The 14,136-nt window shown below is 41.2% G+C and overlaps 1 protein-coding gene across 1 annotated transcript in view; it reads right to left on the reverse strand.

Moving 5' to 3' along the window:
* mgat4b (alpha-1,3-mannosyl-glycoprotein 4-beta-N-acetylglucosaminyltransferase B) overlaps nt 1-14,136 on the reverse strand; it is a 157,624-nt gene that overhangs the window by 9,087 nt on the left and 134,401 nt on the right. Inside the window, exons 9-12 of the mRNA XM_053505478.1 lie at nt 13,219-13,349; nt 11,329-11,436; nt 10,756-10,949; nt 3,465-3,543 (exon numbers count right to left, since the gene is read on the reverse strand). Of these exons, the coding sequence (XP_053361453.1) occupies nt 3,465-3,543; nt 10,756-10,949; nt 11,329-11,436; nt 13,219-13,349 (512 nt within the window). The remainder of the gene's footprint in view (nt 1-3,464; nt 3,544-10,755; nt 10,950-11,328; nt 11,437-13,218; nt 13,350-14,136) is intronic.

A 14,136-nucleotide genomic window follows, 5' to 3' on the forward strand; every position in this document is an offset into this window, starting at 1 on the left:
TCCACTAAATCTAAACAGGTCTCTGGGGAGCTTCTGGAACAGTGATGAGAAAAAGCGAGGGAGGAGGAGGAGGACCAGTATTGTGCTTGTTCCTTGAAAATCCCTCTATTAATCTTGTAGAAGAGCTTTGGTATCCCACAATAATCTTAAATTACGACCGAAACTTCCTCCTTGTCTTCGGCTTGGCAGTAAAATACTTTCTAAAAGCAGACACACAAGTCCCCCTTGATCAGTGCACCATAAGACAAACCTTCCAGCTACATAAACACTCACACACACAGTTTTATCTCTAGCCGCTGTCTCTCGTTTCCCCTCGCCAGGTCACGTGTGGTGCAGAACATGAAGGATGAATAGCCAGCACAAGAAGAGAACAGGAAGCTCGCTCTTTTCCTGACGCTCCATTCTTATGCCTTTTTAACACCCGTAAGAACTTGCAACGACTCCACGTTTGTCCCGATGTAAGTGATCGTAACGTGATCATCGGGGCTGGTGCTCAGAAAGCAGCGGCCCACGCGAGCGCCCGTGCAGCTTCACGAAGAGCTCGCATTGATTGGCGAGGAAGAACGTCCAGTCAGCTCTTTACAAAATGACGACTTATAGATTTTTCCGTGGACTGTAGAGGCAATTATTTCGGCAGTTTAGAAGGAAAATAGGACTTTGCACTTTATCGTTTTAACCTGACAGGTGGCATTTTCCTTCCTATTATAAGCCTAGCAGAATTATTGGCATGCTTCAAAAAAATGAGCTCAATTTTTATACATAATGTGCACAAAAAAGCATGTATCGTGTCATATTTCGAGAGTAAATATATTCTTCTCTTTTACAAAGGATATTTAGTGAAAATATCAAGGCTGAGGCTCCCATGACGTCTAAAAAGGTTAACTTTATAGAAGGTCCTGTTGCACTCCACTCTGCGGAATATTTCAAGTCAAAAATATGCCACGGGGCAGGGGCGAGTCTGGGATCAGACCTTCAAGGAGGGGTCAGCCCTTAAGTGTCTTGCTATTAAATATACAGTACTGAGCAAAGGCGGGTTGATAGTTACAGTAGCACTGTCGCCTGGCACCTCCAGGGTCCGGGTTCGATTCATGGAGTTTGCATGTTTTCCCCGTGCTTGGTGGGTTTCCTCCGGGTAATCCAGTTTCCTCCCACAGTCCAAAGACCTGCAGATTAGGCTGATTGGCGTTCACAAATTACCCATAGTGTGTAAATGAGTGTGTGTATGTGTGTGTGTGCCCTGTGATGGATTGGCCCTGTGAGGGTGTACCCGGCCTCGTCCCCTAAGCCTCCTGGAATTTTTATTTTTATTTATTTTTTATTTTTTTCTATAAATTTAGTCCTGTCCAATTCTTTTTTCCCCGATTTTTCTCCCCAATCTAGTCGTGGCCAATTCCTCCCGGTCGCTAGGAGGCTCCCACATTAAGGCTACTACTACCACTCAGTCGGGAGGACGAAAGCTATCCCGTGTTTCCTCCGAACCACGTGACGCGAGCCGACCGCATCTTTTCGAACTGCTCGCTCGCGCACCGTTAGGGGTGGAGTAACACACTCGGGGGAAAGCGCTAGCCGCTCCTTCCGTGTGCGCGAGCTCACAGATGCCCCTGATTGGCTGTAGAGCCGTGGTTAATGTGGGAGCACAAGTACCTCTCATCCCTCCCCCCTGAGAGAGCTCGGCCAATCAGCTCTCTCTGTGCCTCCGGCTGTGAGAGGAAAACAGCATCACCCGGGGTTCGAACCAGCGATCTCCGGATGATAGGGCGAGCGCTTTACCACTGCGGTATAGACAATGAGAGTCAGTGAGTGAGCTTTAACGTGAGATGTACAGTCATGTCCACGGCGACTCACGCAAGCGGAAGGAGCGGATAGCGCTGTCCTGCGAGTGTGTTACGCCGCCCCCAACGGTGCGTGAGCAAGCACTTCGAAAAGATGCGGTCAACTGGCGTCACGTGGTTCGGAAGAAACACGTAATAATAAATTGGTAGTAGTAGCCTTAATGTGGGTGCCCCCTAGTGATGGGGAGGAATTAGACACGACTTAATTAGGGAGAAAATCCACCCCTCCGTCCCCCCCGTCCCCACCCCCCACCCCAAAAGAAGAAAACACTGCAATACGCATTTCAACCAACTGCAGGTATAGGGATGGGAATCGAAAACCGGTTCTTGTTGAGAACCGGTTCCCAGTGTTTAAATTCCCAGTGTTCCCAGTGTTTAAATTCCTCGGAATTCCCAGTGTTTCCCAGTGTTGGTTCCCAGTGTTTAAATTCCTCGGAATCGTTTGCAAAATTTGCAAACGATTCCCTTAACGATTCCAGTGGGCACGAATGACGTCATCACGCGGATTGCGTAACTTACGCACGTCGCGTAGCTTACGCTCAGTCAATAGTAAGCATGGCGCCTAAGCGGAACAAACGCTCAAAAGTCTGGTTGTATTTCACCAAAAAATGTTGGACATTCTTGTAGAATTGCCACGAAATAATTTGTTGTATTTTGTTAATTTTACAGAAGAATATTTATTTTATTATTTATTAATTTTTTTCATTGGTGATGCTAATCAACAATTTGTTGTCCCTTTTCTTCCAAATGAGAGTCGATAAGGGAATCGATAAAGAATCGAATCGTTAAGCCGAACCGAAAATAGAATTGGAATCGTAAAAAAAAAGTCCCATCCCTATGCAGGTATTGCATTGTTCTCAGGTTATGTTTCAGTTACAAGCTGTAGCCAGTATGGCATGCCTATAGTCACATTATTACTTTGGAATATTATTGGCCGGGCAATATGGCTTTTCTAACTGGAAGTGGTTGTAATAAAGCTGGGAAAACACAAAAATGTGCAACGCAGGTGGTCCTCCACCACCCAGCTTGAGAACCACTGCTATACACAACGGCCGTATGGATGGACGTCCTGTAAATATGTTCTACCATAATGTCCTTTGCTCTGGTATAAACCAAAACACAGCCTACTCCTTCACTCCTCCTCACATCATCCAAGGCAGGATCTGACTGACTGTACTGTAGGTGGATGAATTAACATGGACACATAACAAACACTCTTCTCAGAACGAAAACTGCTAAAAGCAACAATAACATCACAGTTACACAAATCAAGTAGGACGCTGGCCAGACTGACATGTGGGATGTGAGGACTAAAACAGCACATCATCGTTGAAAGGTTGGCAAACAAAACGCAGAGGACGCAAAACAAAATGTGCTACTGATGTGCAACTCTACATCATTCATTTAGCTTCGCTTGCATTGATGCAACTTTTTTAACCTAGTTGGTTTTGCATGACTGAAAGCATGACTTGTGTATTGGAAAAATTCATGAAGTGATGATGTGTCCGACATGGTACACAGAATTACAAAGTTTTTTTAATCCTAGCCTTAGCAAAGCAGGCTGTCTGCCTCGAGGTGTGTGTTCTAACGCGTTACATATTAGTGTGTAGGAGCAAACTAAGATACACTCACATCAAACGGTAGCACCTCCACTGTAGTGTTGAACAACTTGTCTCCAGGGTGCTCGATGTTCCCACTGCGGAAGAAATACCTGTGCCACACACACACACACACACACACACACACACACACACATTCATTAGATCAGGTGAGTCTGATCCATGAGCTGTTTTAGTTAACGGTAGAAAATAATTTGACAAGTATTTCACATTTAATTTAAAGAGACCATAATGAAGTTCTTGGTTTAAACTCTGGGTGTCAGCATCATGCAGAGATAAAACGTAAAAATCAGAGTCCTCTTCACAACTTCACAAGACCTTTCAATAGGTCTGTATTAATGTCACCGTCATATAGCGGCAAAACGAATACTTCTGTAACACTATTGGATTTATTCGCAGTTAAACAGTGGAGAAGGACTAGAGCCTGTGGAGGAAATCTGGAAAGCACTTAAAGAATGAAAACCTCCCGTTTAAGCTAATCGTTATATAAAATAAGCGGCACTGTAACGGCAATCAAGCCAGTCTGCTATTTATTTCCTTACTTTTTATAACAGCCCATGGCCCACATTCACATATTTTTTCTCCATCTGGTCCCCAATAAGCCAAGTTCTGCCTGCCAACCCTGCGTTATACTGTATTATTATCACTGGCGTGTATCCCTCCATGCAAAGAAATCCAACATCATGTTTAGGTAAGGAATCGATCATGATAGGATGGGCTGTGATAATAATCAACCTGAACCTGATGTCATGAAATGGTTTATTCCCCTTACACCTCATGAAACTGACTGTTAGGTATGTATGGTGACACTTAGAAGCAGTCTTTCTTTTAACAGGCTCTATTTTTTTCTCTTGGAGTTCACAAAATAAAGAACTGCAGCATGTTATGGTGCAAAAAACACTGAAAAGACTTCCTGGTGTGAAAAACTAAAGATTTGGGACCGGAGACTCCTTCCAAAAAAAAAAAAAACTAAACAATCATCAGCATATCAAGAACTGATCTTAATATATGTAAACCTGTAATTGGTCTTGACACTACAAGACCATTGAGAATGGCGTTTTGACCAATCAGAATGGAGAATTCGACAGCGATGCTGACAATAAATGAGTGACGATCCACAAACAAAACATTCCCTATTTTGTCACTCAATCATGCCAAAAACAGATAACACCACCAAGTCAATCAAAGTGATCAATCGCTGGCTTGATATACATCCGTACAACCGTGTACTTCCACGGATTTTACTGAACACATGACACATGCTGTAAGAACTTTGGACAGTCATCCATAGGTTTTCTGAAGAGCATTTTTTTTAAGCTCAACAAAGTCTGATAATTCTGTTCATTGCCATCTTGGCAGGAGCGGACTACACCTAAATCCCAGTTGATCCATAAATGGGCAAATTGGTGGAATGAACAGAGCCTGGCTGCTGGTTGGAACGTGCCTTCTTATGCCGGTTAGCTTAGCTTTAGCTTAGATAAAATGCTAAGGTGGATAATATTAATTAATGTACCTACGTTACTTTGCATTTGATTGAACTCCGTCATCCATACCCTACACGTGCAATTGTAAGTCGCTTTTCTGCCACGTAAACAAATGCAAATCTAAAGTGCATTCAGCTCCTACGAACATCTCCCAGCATCTTAGACAGAAATCCGTGTCTCCTGAAAGGATAGAGAAATAGCCCGAGCGTCTGGACTTCTCTGCACAGTAAGGAAGACATTATTTTCCATAATCATATCGAAAGCTGGAGTCTAAACGACCTCCTGGGCTCACTCTAAGTGATAGCCAGATGTTTCTCACTAGCCACAGGCGTCAATGGCTTCTCCATTAGGCTTATATAAACTTTCCATGAAAGCTTAAAGAATTTAAAATGGAAAAGTGTAAAGGTAAAGCTGTAGGCTTAAAAGCTATCGAAAATAAGCAAAGGGTCGGGCTGCCGAGCTGAGTGAGTGCACGTGTGTGTCCCTGTCTGAGAGAATCCTGGGAGAAAATCGTTCACAGAACAAGATGTCCAAAGATTTATAAAAAAAAACAAAAAAAAATGTAAAATATAATAGTAAGAGTTATATATAATAATAATAAGAGTTATTTTCCTTTCTTCGTGGTATTAGCCGTTAAGTGTCATTCACTGAATAATTTTAACAACTGCTCAACATTTTATTGGTGAGTAATTTGGTATAACAGCTTCTTTATCTGTAGGTCTAGTCTAGAGACAAAACAACCACAGGTTTATATCATTGAAATCATTCTTTTAATTAATTAGTTTTCTATTAGCAGCTATAATTGGACTTGTACGGTGAATGATCCGTGTAATATAAGACATTAAGACTTTTTGGAAGGAGTCTCCAGTGTCAGTGCTTTGTACAGTCAAAGGTATTGCTGGAACTTCATATTTCAGACGGAAAGCTTTGCAATTTCCTAAGATGGAGATTAAATAAGAAAGGTTGAGGAAGGAAAAACTTTTATACTGTAGGTGAGATAAGGAAATCAATTTGTTCCATGATGTTGAACAACGTTAAATGGTACTTTAAACACATAATGAGTCTTCTTTTTATACATTTTAAAGGGCAACTGGTATGTAAAATCATCTTTTTGATCACATTTTTCCTTTGACATTTATATGGGATTCAGTGTGTGTGTGCACACAAAAAATCTGGGGGAAAAATCCCTTTTTAAAAATAATAAATTTATTTTTTACATTTTTGTACATAGACTAATTAGCCATGATATTAAAACTGTTAACATTAAAACCACTTAGATAGGTCCCCCTTATTCCACTGGGTGCTCTGGTGCCTTTTTATCATGGCCAGCATTGACTTTTTTGGCAATTTGTTCTGCACTGTTTTTCCCTTTTGATCGGACCAGATGGGTTGGCCTTCGGTGCCCCTCGGGCATTTGTGAGCTTTGGGTGCCCATGATCTTGTCGCCAGTTTGCTGGTGTATAGTTGGTGATCAGTGTTGTTCAGTTCACCTGTCAGTGGTCATAACGTTATGAGTAACTGGTTTATACGTGCTTTGACATGCTTGATCATGCTGGTATGATATCATGTCTCCATGGCCCCTCCTTCTGTTTAACATTTTGTCACCATTTTCAGTAAAAACCCAATTCCTGCCTTCTGATTAGCCCTAAAAAAAATCTATTTTTGCAAAGGTGCATAAAAGGGGCGCTAATCTGCTTTTAAAGTTAAAATGCACTTAAAAAGACTTTAATTTTAAATCAATAGCACTAATGTTTCCTGCAAAATTCGTCTCAATCAATTATATTTCTTACAGATTTTTACAAAAGTATTAAAACAACTAGTAAACTTTGCGAAATGCTGTGAAACTTGTGTTGCTGATTTTTAAATGTCAGTCATGTTCTTTTTTTTTTTTTGGGGGGGGCAATTTTCTCTCCAATATTAGTCAAGGCCAATTCCTCCCCGTCACTAGGGGGCTCCCACATTAAGGCTACTACTACCACTGAGTTGGGAGGGCGAAGACTATCACGTGTTTCCTCCGAACCGCGTGACGTCAGCCGACCGCATCTTTTCGAACTGCTTGCTTACGCACTGTTAGGGGCGGAGTAACACACTCGGAGGAAAGCGCTAGCCGTTCCTTCCGTGTGCGCAAGCTCACAGACGCCCCTGATTGGCTGTAGAGTCGTGATTAATGTGGGAGCACTAAGTACCTCTCATCCCACCCCACTGAGAGAGCTCGGCCAATCAGCTCTCTCTGTGCCTCCGGCTGTGAGAGGAAAACAGCAACACCTGGGGTTCGAACCAGCGATCTCCGGATGATAGGGCGAGCACTTTACCACTGCGCCACATGTTTCACACAAATCAAGAATCTTTATTTCCTGAAAATCTACTTATATTTCATTACAGTCACCACTGTCCAGTCCAGCAGGGGACTGTATTGCACCAACTGCCTCAAAAGAAGAAGTTATACTTTCGCAAAATATGAGTAATTGCGAGATGCAAGCAGTTTATATTTTCTGCATAAGATGAGGTATATGTTTAAAGGAATTTGTAAATTTTATGGTTATAAATTTTTTGTTTGAAAAAAATGCCAAAACTGTGACTCGATTTTGAATCAAAAAGTGGTCCATCAATTTGAACAAAAGATTAAAATGGCACAATCGATTCAATTAAACAGTTCTAATGAATCATTTTTGTGTATCTGCTACAATATCAATGTATCAATTACACTATAGTGTTAAAATAGGTTTACAGAGGGTTTATGGGTAAATGTAAGGTGGTAAAACTCTTTCACCATTTACCCAATGGAGCGGCTATAACGAGCTGAAAGTGTACAGACACTGCTAATGTGCAGGGTCATGCTCACACATAATTTATGTAAATAAACTCAACGTCCCCTTTTTAGAAACACATGTATACCTGCTCATTCATGCAATATTCTGATAACCCAATCATATGGCGGCAGCCAAACTGCATAAAAGATACAGGTCAAGGGATTATGTTAATGCACAAATCAAATGTCAGACAGGGGGAGATAATGTGAGGATGGAGGATTTCAGGAATTGCTGATCTAGATCTACAGTATATACATAATGGACAAGAAAAATCTTTCATATTAGAATACATAACAGAATGAATCAACACTCTCCTATCCTATTCACTCTCCTATCGACCAAGAACAGGAATACAAGTCTTCAAATTTAAACATTCGGCAGATACTTTTATCCAGAGTGACTTATTTTGACTTGCTTTGAAGTGTATGTCATTGGATAGATCCTTAAGCAGGGGTACTAGGTTACTAACTAATACCATCAATCAAACAGTGTTGGGAGGTTGCTGTTTTTTGGGGGATTAACCCAAATATTGAAGAAACAGACAGGTCTTTAGTCGCCTTTTTAAAGCTGCATGGACATCTAAAGGAAGTTCATTCCACTACCTGAGTGCCAAAACAGAAAACAATTCCGGTTCCAGCGTACTGAGAAAACCTGAGTTCTACTTTAATGGTTTCCGAGCACTAGTGAAACGCTGGGATAAGTGGATTAGTGTAGCAGGGGATTATCTAGAGAAATAAAGAGACTTTTTACTTTCATAACCATGTCCTGTCATTCTGCACAATCCTAAGTCCCAGAGTTTAACATGAACGAGTGCTCAGCCAATGAGGCCATGAGAAACTTGAATGCTGTTCTTTGTAATAATCAATATGTGAGCAACGCAAAATGGCTTTATGTATTTCATTATGAACAGAAAGAAAACACAACTTTTTATAAGGTAAACCAATAAATAAAAGCAAGGCCAGGCAAGGCCAGGCAAGAACACCCTCTTTCCAAAGTAACCTGAAGTCAGGAGGATCTTTATTTTTGATCGCTCTCTGTATTGTCGGCATTACCCGACATGTAAAATGTTACAGTATGAAAGCACGCTTTGTGAGCAGCGCACGCCCCGCTGGAGGGGTCAAACGTTTATGGATGCTTTGGAACCGGACCTAAGTAGAAAAGTGTCAGTAATCACAGATCACAGTGGTCTCCCTGCCACTCAGATCGCCAAAAGACTGTATGTGCTAAGATTGACCCACAAGTCTATATTTTATAGGAGTTATACAGCATTGAAGTGTAGCCAGCTTTAGTTCTTAGTTAACTGCCAAGCTGGAAGTGTCCTCAAGAACTCCAGCACACTACACCTCTAGTTTTTTTTTTTTTTTACTTCAAAGCATTTAAACTGGATTGCTTTTTCCATTGAAAAAAAAAAGCTCTTATTTTATCCAGGATCCGTTTCTAAGCCAAGGCATGATCTTTATAGTGTCAGTTCGTGCATTTACACAGACCCTAATATTCCACTAATAATGGTAATAGTCCAATCTGAAATAAACATGCATCACGTAACCCTATCAACCGGAACAGTCTGACCTGGACCGGCCGGATCAGAATAAACCTTCAATCAGAATGAGAGGAGTGAGGGGTATAGACCTTTGATAATATGTTCAGTAGGTAAATATTAGTTATGTAAACACTTGATCTGATTGTTTGTCTTCTGTTGGAATAATACTTTTTTTTCTGCATGTTCTCCACATGGGGTAACATTAGGTGATGCAACAAGTTTCCATTCCTGATCAGTAAACTCTCTGTCTCTACTTCAGGGTCTTTGGCTAAGGAAGGGGCTCTGATTGCCTCCCACTTTCATATGTAGTAAATCATCTAACCAATCATAGTGGAGACTGAATACTTGTAACCAATCATAACGCAGAAGTTGGGATTCATTACAAAACTTGGAAACGCCTAACCTATATTCTGGGCAGATTAATCAGCGGGTAGAACAGTATTCTTAGGAAATGCTTTGACATATAAACACATATCATTTCAGATCAGCATCCATGCAAGCGGTTGATGCTGAAATGCTTTTCTAGTGGATTTACAGTATACTATGCCCATTGTTAAAAACACCATATAAATACATTTGAGTTCAATTAGGTCCAAAAAAGAAAATGTCTTTTAAGTTTTCAACATTTTGTAGTATTACAACCTGACAATGAAAAGGATTATAGAACATCAATTTACACGAAACAGCCCATAAAGCTGAAGTCGAGCAGAAACAAGTCGGGAAAGTAGGGAGCGGACGAGGTTCTCAGGTCAAACACTTCATTCACCCAGAGAGCGTCATCCACACACTGAAACATGGTGATGGTGGTAGCATTGTGTTAAAAGCTTGGGCTATATTTTGAGCCATATATATAGCAAATCTTTACTAAAGCAGGCTGGATGCAATCCTCATGTCGTTTAATTTTCTGTTAAAAGTAAGAATTTTACCCTTCCATGCAGTTTTAAACATGTGCTGCAATATGTAAATAAAAGAATAGTTTTTGCACGGCACAGCAAGACCCAAATGTAGTACTGTGCAAAAGTCTTAAACCACCTTCATTTCTTTATATTTTGCTTCCAAAGAGACATACAGTACTTTCTTGTATTTTTAATTTAGTCTTGAGAAATAATCGTCCAGGCTCCCTGAAAGACTTTTTTTGCTTCTCATTTTCAGTCCAGTGTCTATACCCGACCAGTTTCAGAAGAAAAAACAAACTTTTTTGTTTGTTAAGCCACACAGTGACCTGCGTCATTCAAGTATTAGCAAACATCTAACTTAATGAACCAGTGAGAAACAGGTGATGATCAGGCCGGTGATTAGTATACTGGTGATGCTGAATGTTAAGTGGTTGGAATGGATGAGAGGGGAAATGAGGTTGCTGCTGAAGTTGCTACATAAACAAGCAGTTTTTAAATGTAATATAAAGCATTGAGGTGTGTGGCACAAGACTTTTGCACAGTACTCAATGTGTGTGTGTGTGTGTGTGTATACCTCTCTATGCGGACGGGGGTGAAGAAGCGGATACGTATAAAGTCTCCAGCCACAGGCGTGAATGCCCAGAAGAAATCCTCGCCCAGATAAGCCTTCTCCAGGGTGAAGTGCTGGTAGGTCTTCAAACTTGTGGTGACCTCGGCTAATGGGTTAGCATGGCCTTTATGGACGGTCTGCTTCCCAAAGTCCTTGTCCTACAGAGTTTGAGACGTCAGTTAAAATAATCGAGGTCTTATATTTTCAAGCGAAAAAAAAAAACCCAAGTGAAGTACTGTATACGAGAGTAAAAGAAGACAGGACATGAATGGCTTCGCCCCCCAGGTTAGGATTCTTCTGATCATCAACCAGGCGGCAGACGAAAGGCAAATCAATATTACACAAAGTGAGCAGCGTGGCACTGACACCGAGTGCCACAGCACAATGCTCTCTACAAGGCAAGGCAATGATCCAGTCAACAAATAATACATAAGGGGCTTCTTATCCTCTGTCTCTCCGAGGGACCCTGTGGCATTTGCAGCGCCCAGAAGTACAGGGTTGGAGAACCACTAGTTCCTTTAGTCTACACACACAAACCTTGAGCTTCTGGATTTTTCCAGCGAGGGATGAGTGCGTTCCCACATGCTGGAAGAGAGAAGGCTTGAAGCGGATGCGCAGGTTCGCCTTTTGCCTGTCGCAGTGTTTCTGTAGAGAAAACACACAGAAGTCACATGATTAAGACTTCACACAAGCTTCTTGCATTTGCAGCCTGGTTTTGTCGCTTTTTTCCACTAATTTCTTCACATGAAAGCTGTTTTTATATCTTAGTCAGACTTTACGAGGGTGAGTCAAAAATTATCCACACTCTGGCTGTAGAGTTTACTTTCATTTACTTTTGGAAAAGACAAATACTGTATATAATCTCCTTGCTTTTCAATACATTTTGTCCATCTGTCAACCAGTTTTTATATTCTCTCATTAAAAAATGTTTTAGGTTGAGCTTCGAAAAGGGAATCTTTGTCCTCATTTGGCTGCTTTCAGGCGCCTGACAGAGCAACATCAGGACTATAGGGAATATGTGGCAAAGACCTCGAAACAAAGTTTGCAGAGTGTCGTGCATCGTCATGCAAGATCACAAAGTCCTTAGATAGAAGTCCTTTATATGTTTTATCGAAATTTAAGTCTTCATCGCTTTAATAAGCGTCTCGCTGTAACTGTTGATTGATGAACTCTCTTCCTGATAAAGTTCCAATATTGGCTCTTAGGAAAGCTGTAAGCATCAATTTTCCAGCCGATATTGACCTTTGAACATTTTCTTGATCGGTGATTGAGGATGTTTCCGAATTCATGACTCGTCACAAATTCTGTTTGCAGATTTCCGAACACTTCTGAAGACAGTAGTCTTAAATGGAAAGCACTGTGCGGCCAACAGGAGTTTATTATAACCGGAGTGCGGATAATTTTTGACTCAGCCTCGTAGATTTTGCCGTCTACACCTCTAGAAGGGAAATAAACAACAGCACCACCAATTGGTGTAGCAAATTCCTTCATCGCCGGTGGTGTAAATGTTCTAGCACGGCTGGGTGAAGAGATCAAAAGAACGGTTTATTTATTGGAATTCGCATCAGACAACAAATTTCTCATTATGCTGAGTGGACAGTTTTGGCTTTTTATGGAAAAGAAATGCACACAATGGCACGACGAAGCAATAGTACCAGTCGGGTCCGGTGATTATGAGGACTTTCGTGTGCACTGGGGCAAATGTTTTTTAGACCAACCCCTATAATTTCAGCATGACCTGTCTGCAATGAAACTGGCCATTTCCCCCCCACTTCCACTAAAAACCCAGAGGCTGTCAACGCAGCGTTATCCTACAGGCAGGGATTTATAAATGATTGCTGAAAAAATCAGTAGCATTTAATCATTGGTCTGAGGAGAAAAGCATCGATTCACTCTGAGATTCGAGCTATTTTCTCTCATGCAAATCCTATTACGACGTCCTTTCAGCGACTGCACAGCAACACCTAAAATAAAGAAGCATCAAAATTTGGACAACTGCTGGCAAAACATGTTCTCAGAGTCAGAAATACAGCCTCACTCCTTGCTGGTGCTTGAGGAAACAATGAAAATCTAATCGTGTGGTTCTCAATCCGGTTCACTGAAGTAGCACCGTCCCTTTATCTGTAAAAGGAGGGGCTTCATTGTTTGAGAGAGAGAGAGAGAGAGACTAAAAGAGAAGACTAGACAGGAAGGGGAAACAGATAGAGACAGACAACAGACGGGCGACCAGACTAAAGAGAGTGACTATAATGACTAATCAGTCCAGAGTAATTATACCATTATGCATAATAATGAGTAATGATCGTTAGAGTGAATAATTAAACAAACAAATGACTGTAATGAAAGAGAGAAAGTGAGTTTATTATCTGTGCGTGTGTGTATGTGTGTGTAAGAGAGAGAGGGAAGAGGGAGTAAGAGAGTGCATACCGCGTCTTTCTCTGGGTTGCAGACTTTCACCCACATGATGTGGTCGAGCAGCCAGTCGATGGGTTTGTCCCTGTAGAACATCAGGATGAACTCCACTATGAGCGACAGATCCAGTGACTTAAACATTTTTCCTGCAATGACAAACAAGGAGCATGCACACACACACACACACACACATGCACAGTGTGTTAATATACAGAGCATGACATCATCCAGTCCTCTATAAGAGCCCGCTAATGACATTATGATTCATCCTGTACTTAAAATAGAGCTGCTGCTGAAATTGGCCCTTTTGTCTTTGTTTCATTGGGTTTGTAATCTTATTTTATAAGCTACTGATTTTACAAATGCTTTCATTCTTCCTCTGTGTGTCTATCCATCCAGGAACCTATGTAGTTCAACTAGGGACTGTGGAGGCTACAGTACGTATAAAGTACGCGCGCGCATTTACACACTACACGCCAGTTAACCTGGAGGAAATCCACCAAGCATAGGGAGAACGTGCAAACTCCACGCACATGGACCCGATGCGGGAATCGAACCCAGGACCTGGACGTGCAAAGCAACAGTGCTGCTACATATATACTGAGGAAGAGGAAGAGGGAACCTCTCTTATGATATTCTCATGATACCCAGGTGCCAATTCGATTGGTATTGAAATATTTCCATATAAATATATCTTTTTTTTTCATTCTGTTACAATTCTGACGGCATGGTTTTGAAGTCAGTGTATAGATTTATTGCAGCACTATAAATATATATATATAAGGGGAAGAGCAAGGTATAATATTCATGCAATCTAAATAAAAGCAAAATTCTTAATCGCATCCTAACTGATGTGATTTAACAGCATTAGAGTTTCATAAAATAAAATAAAAAATGTACACGCATACAATGAATTGCCTTGATATGTGGCCT

This window comes from Clarias gariepinus, chromosome 10 (genome assembly GCF_024256425.1).
Source record: "Clarias gariepinus isolate MV-2021 ecotype Netherlands chromosome 10, CGAR_prim_01v2, whole genome shotgun sequence".
Taxonomy (NCBI): Eukaryota; Metazoa; Chordata; class Actinopteri; order Siluriformes; family Clariidae; genus Clarias; species Clarias gariepinus.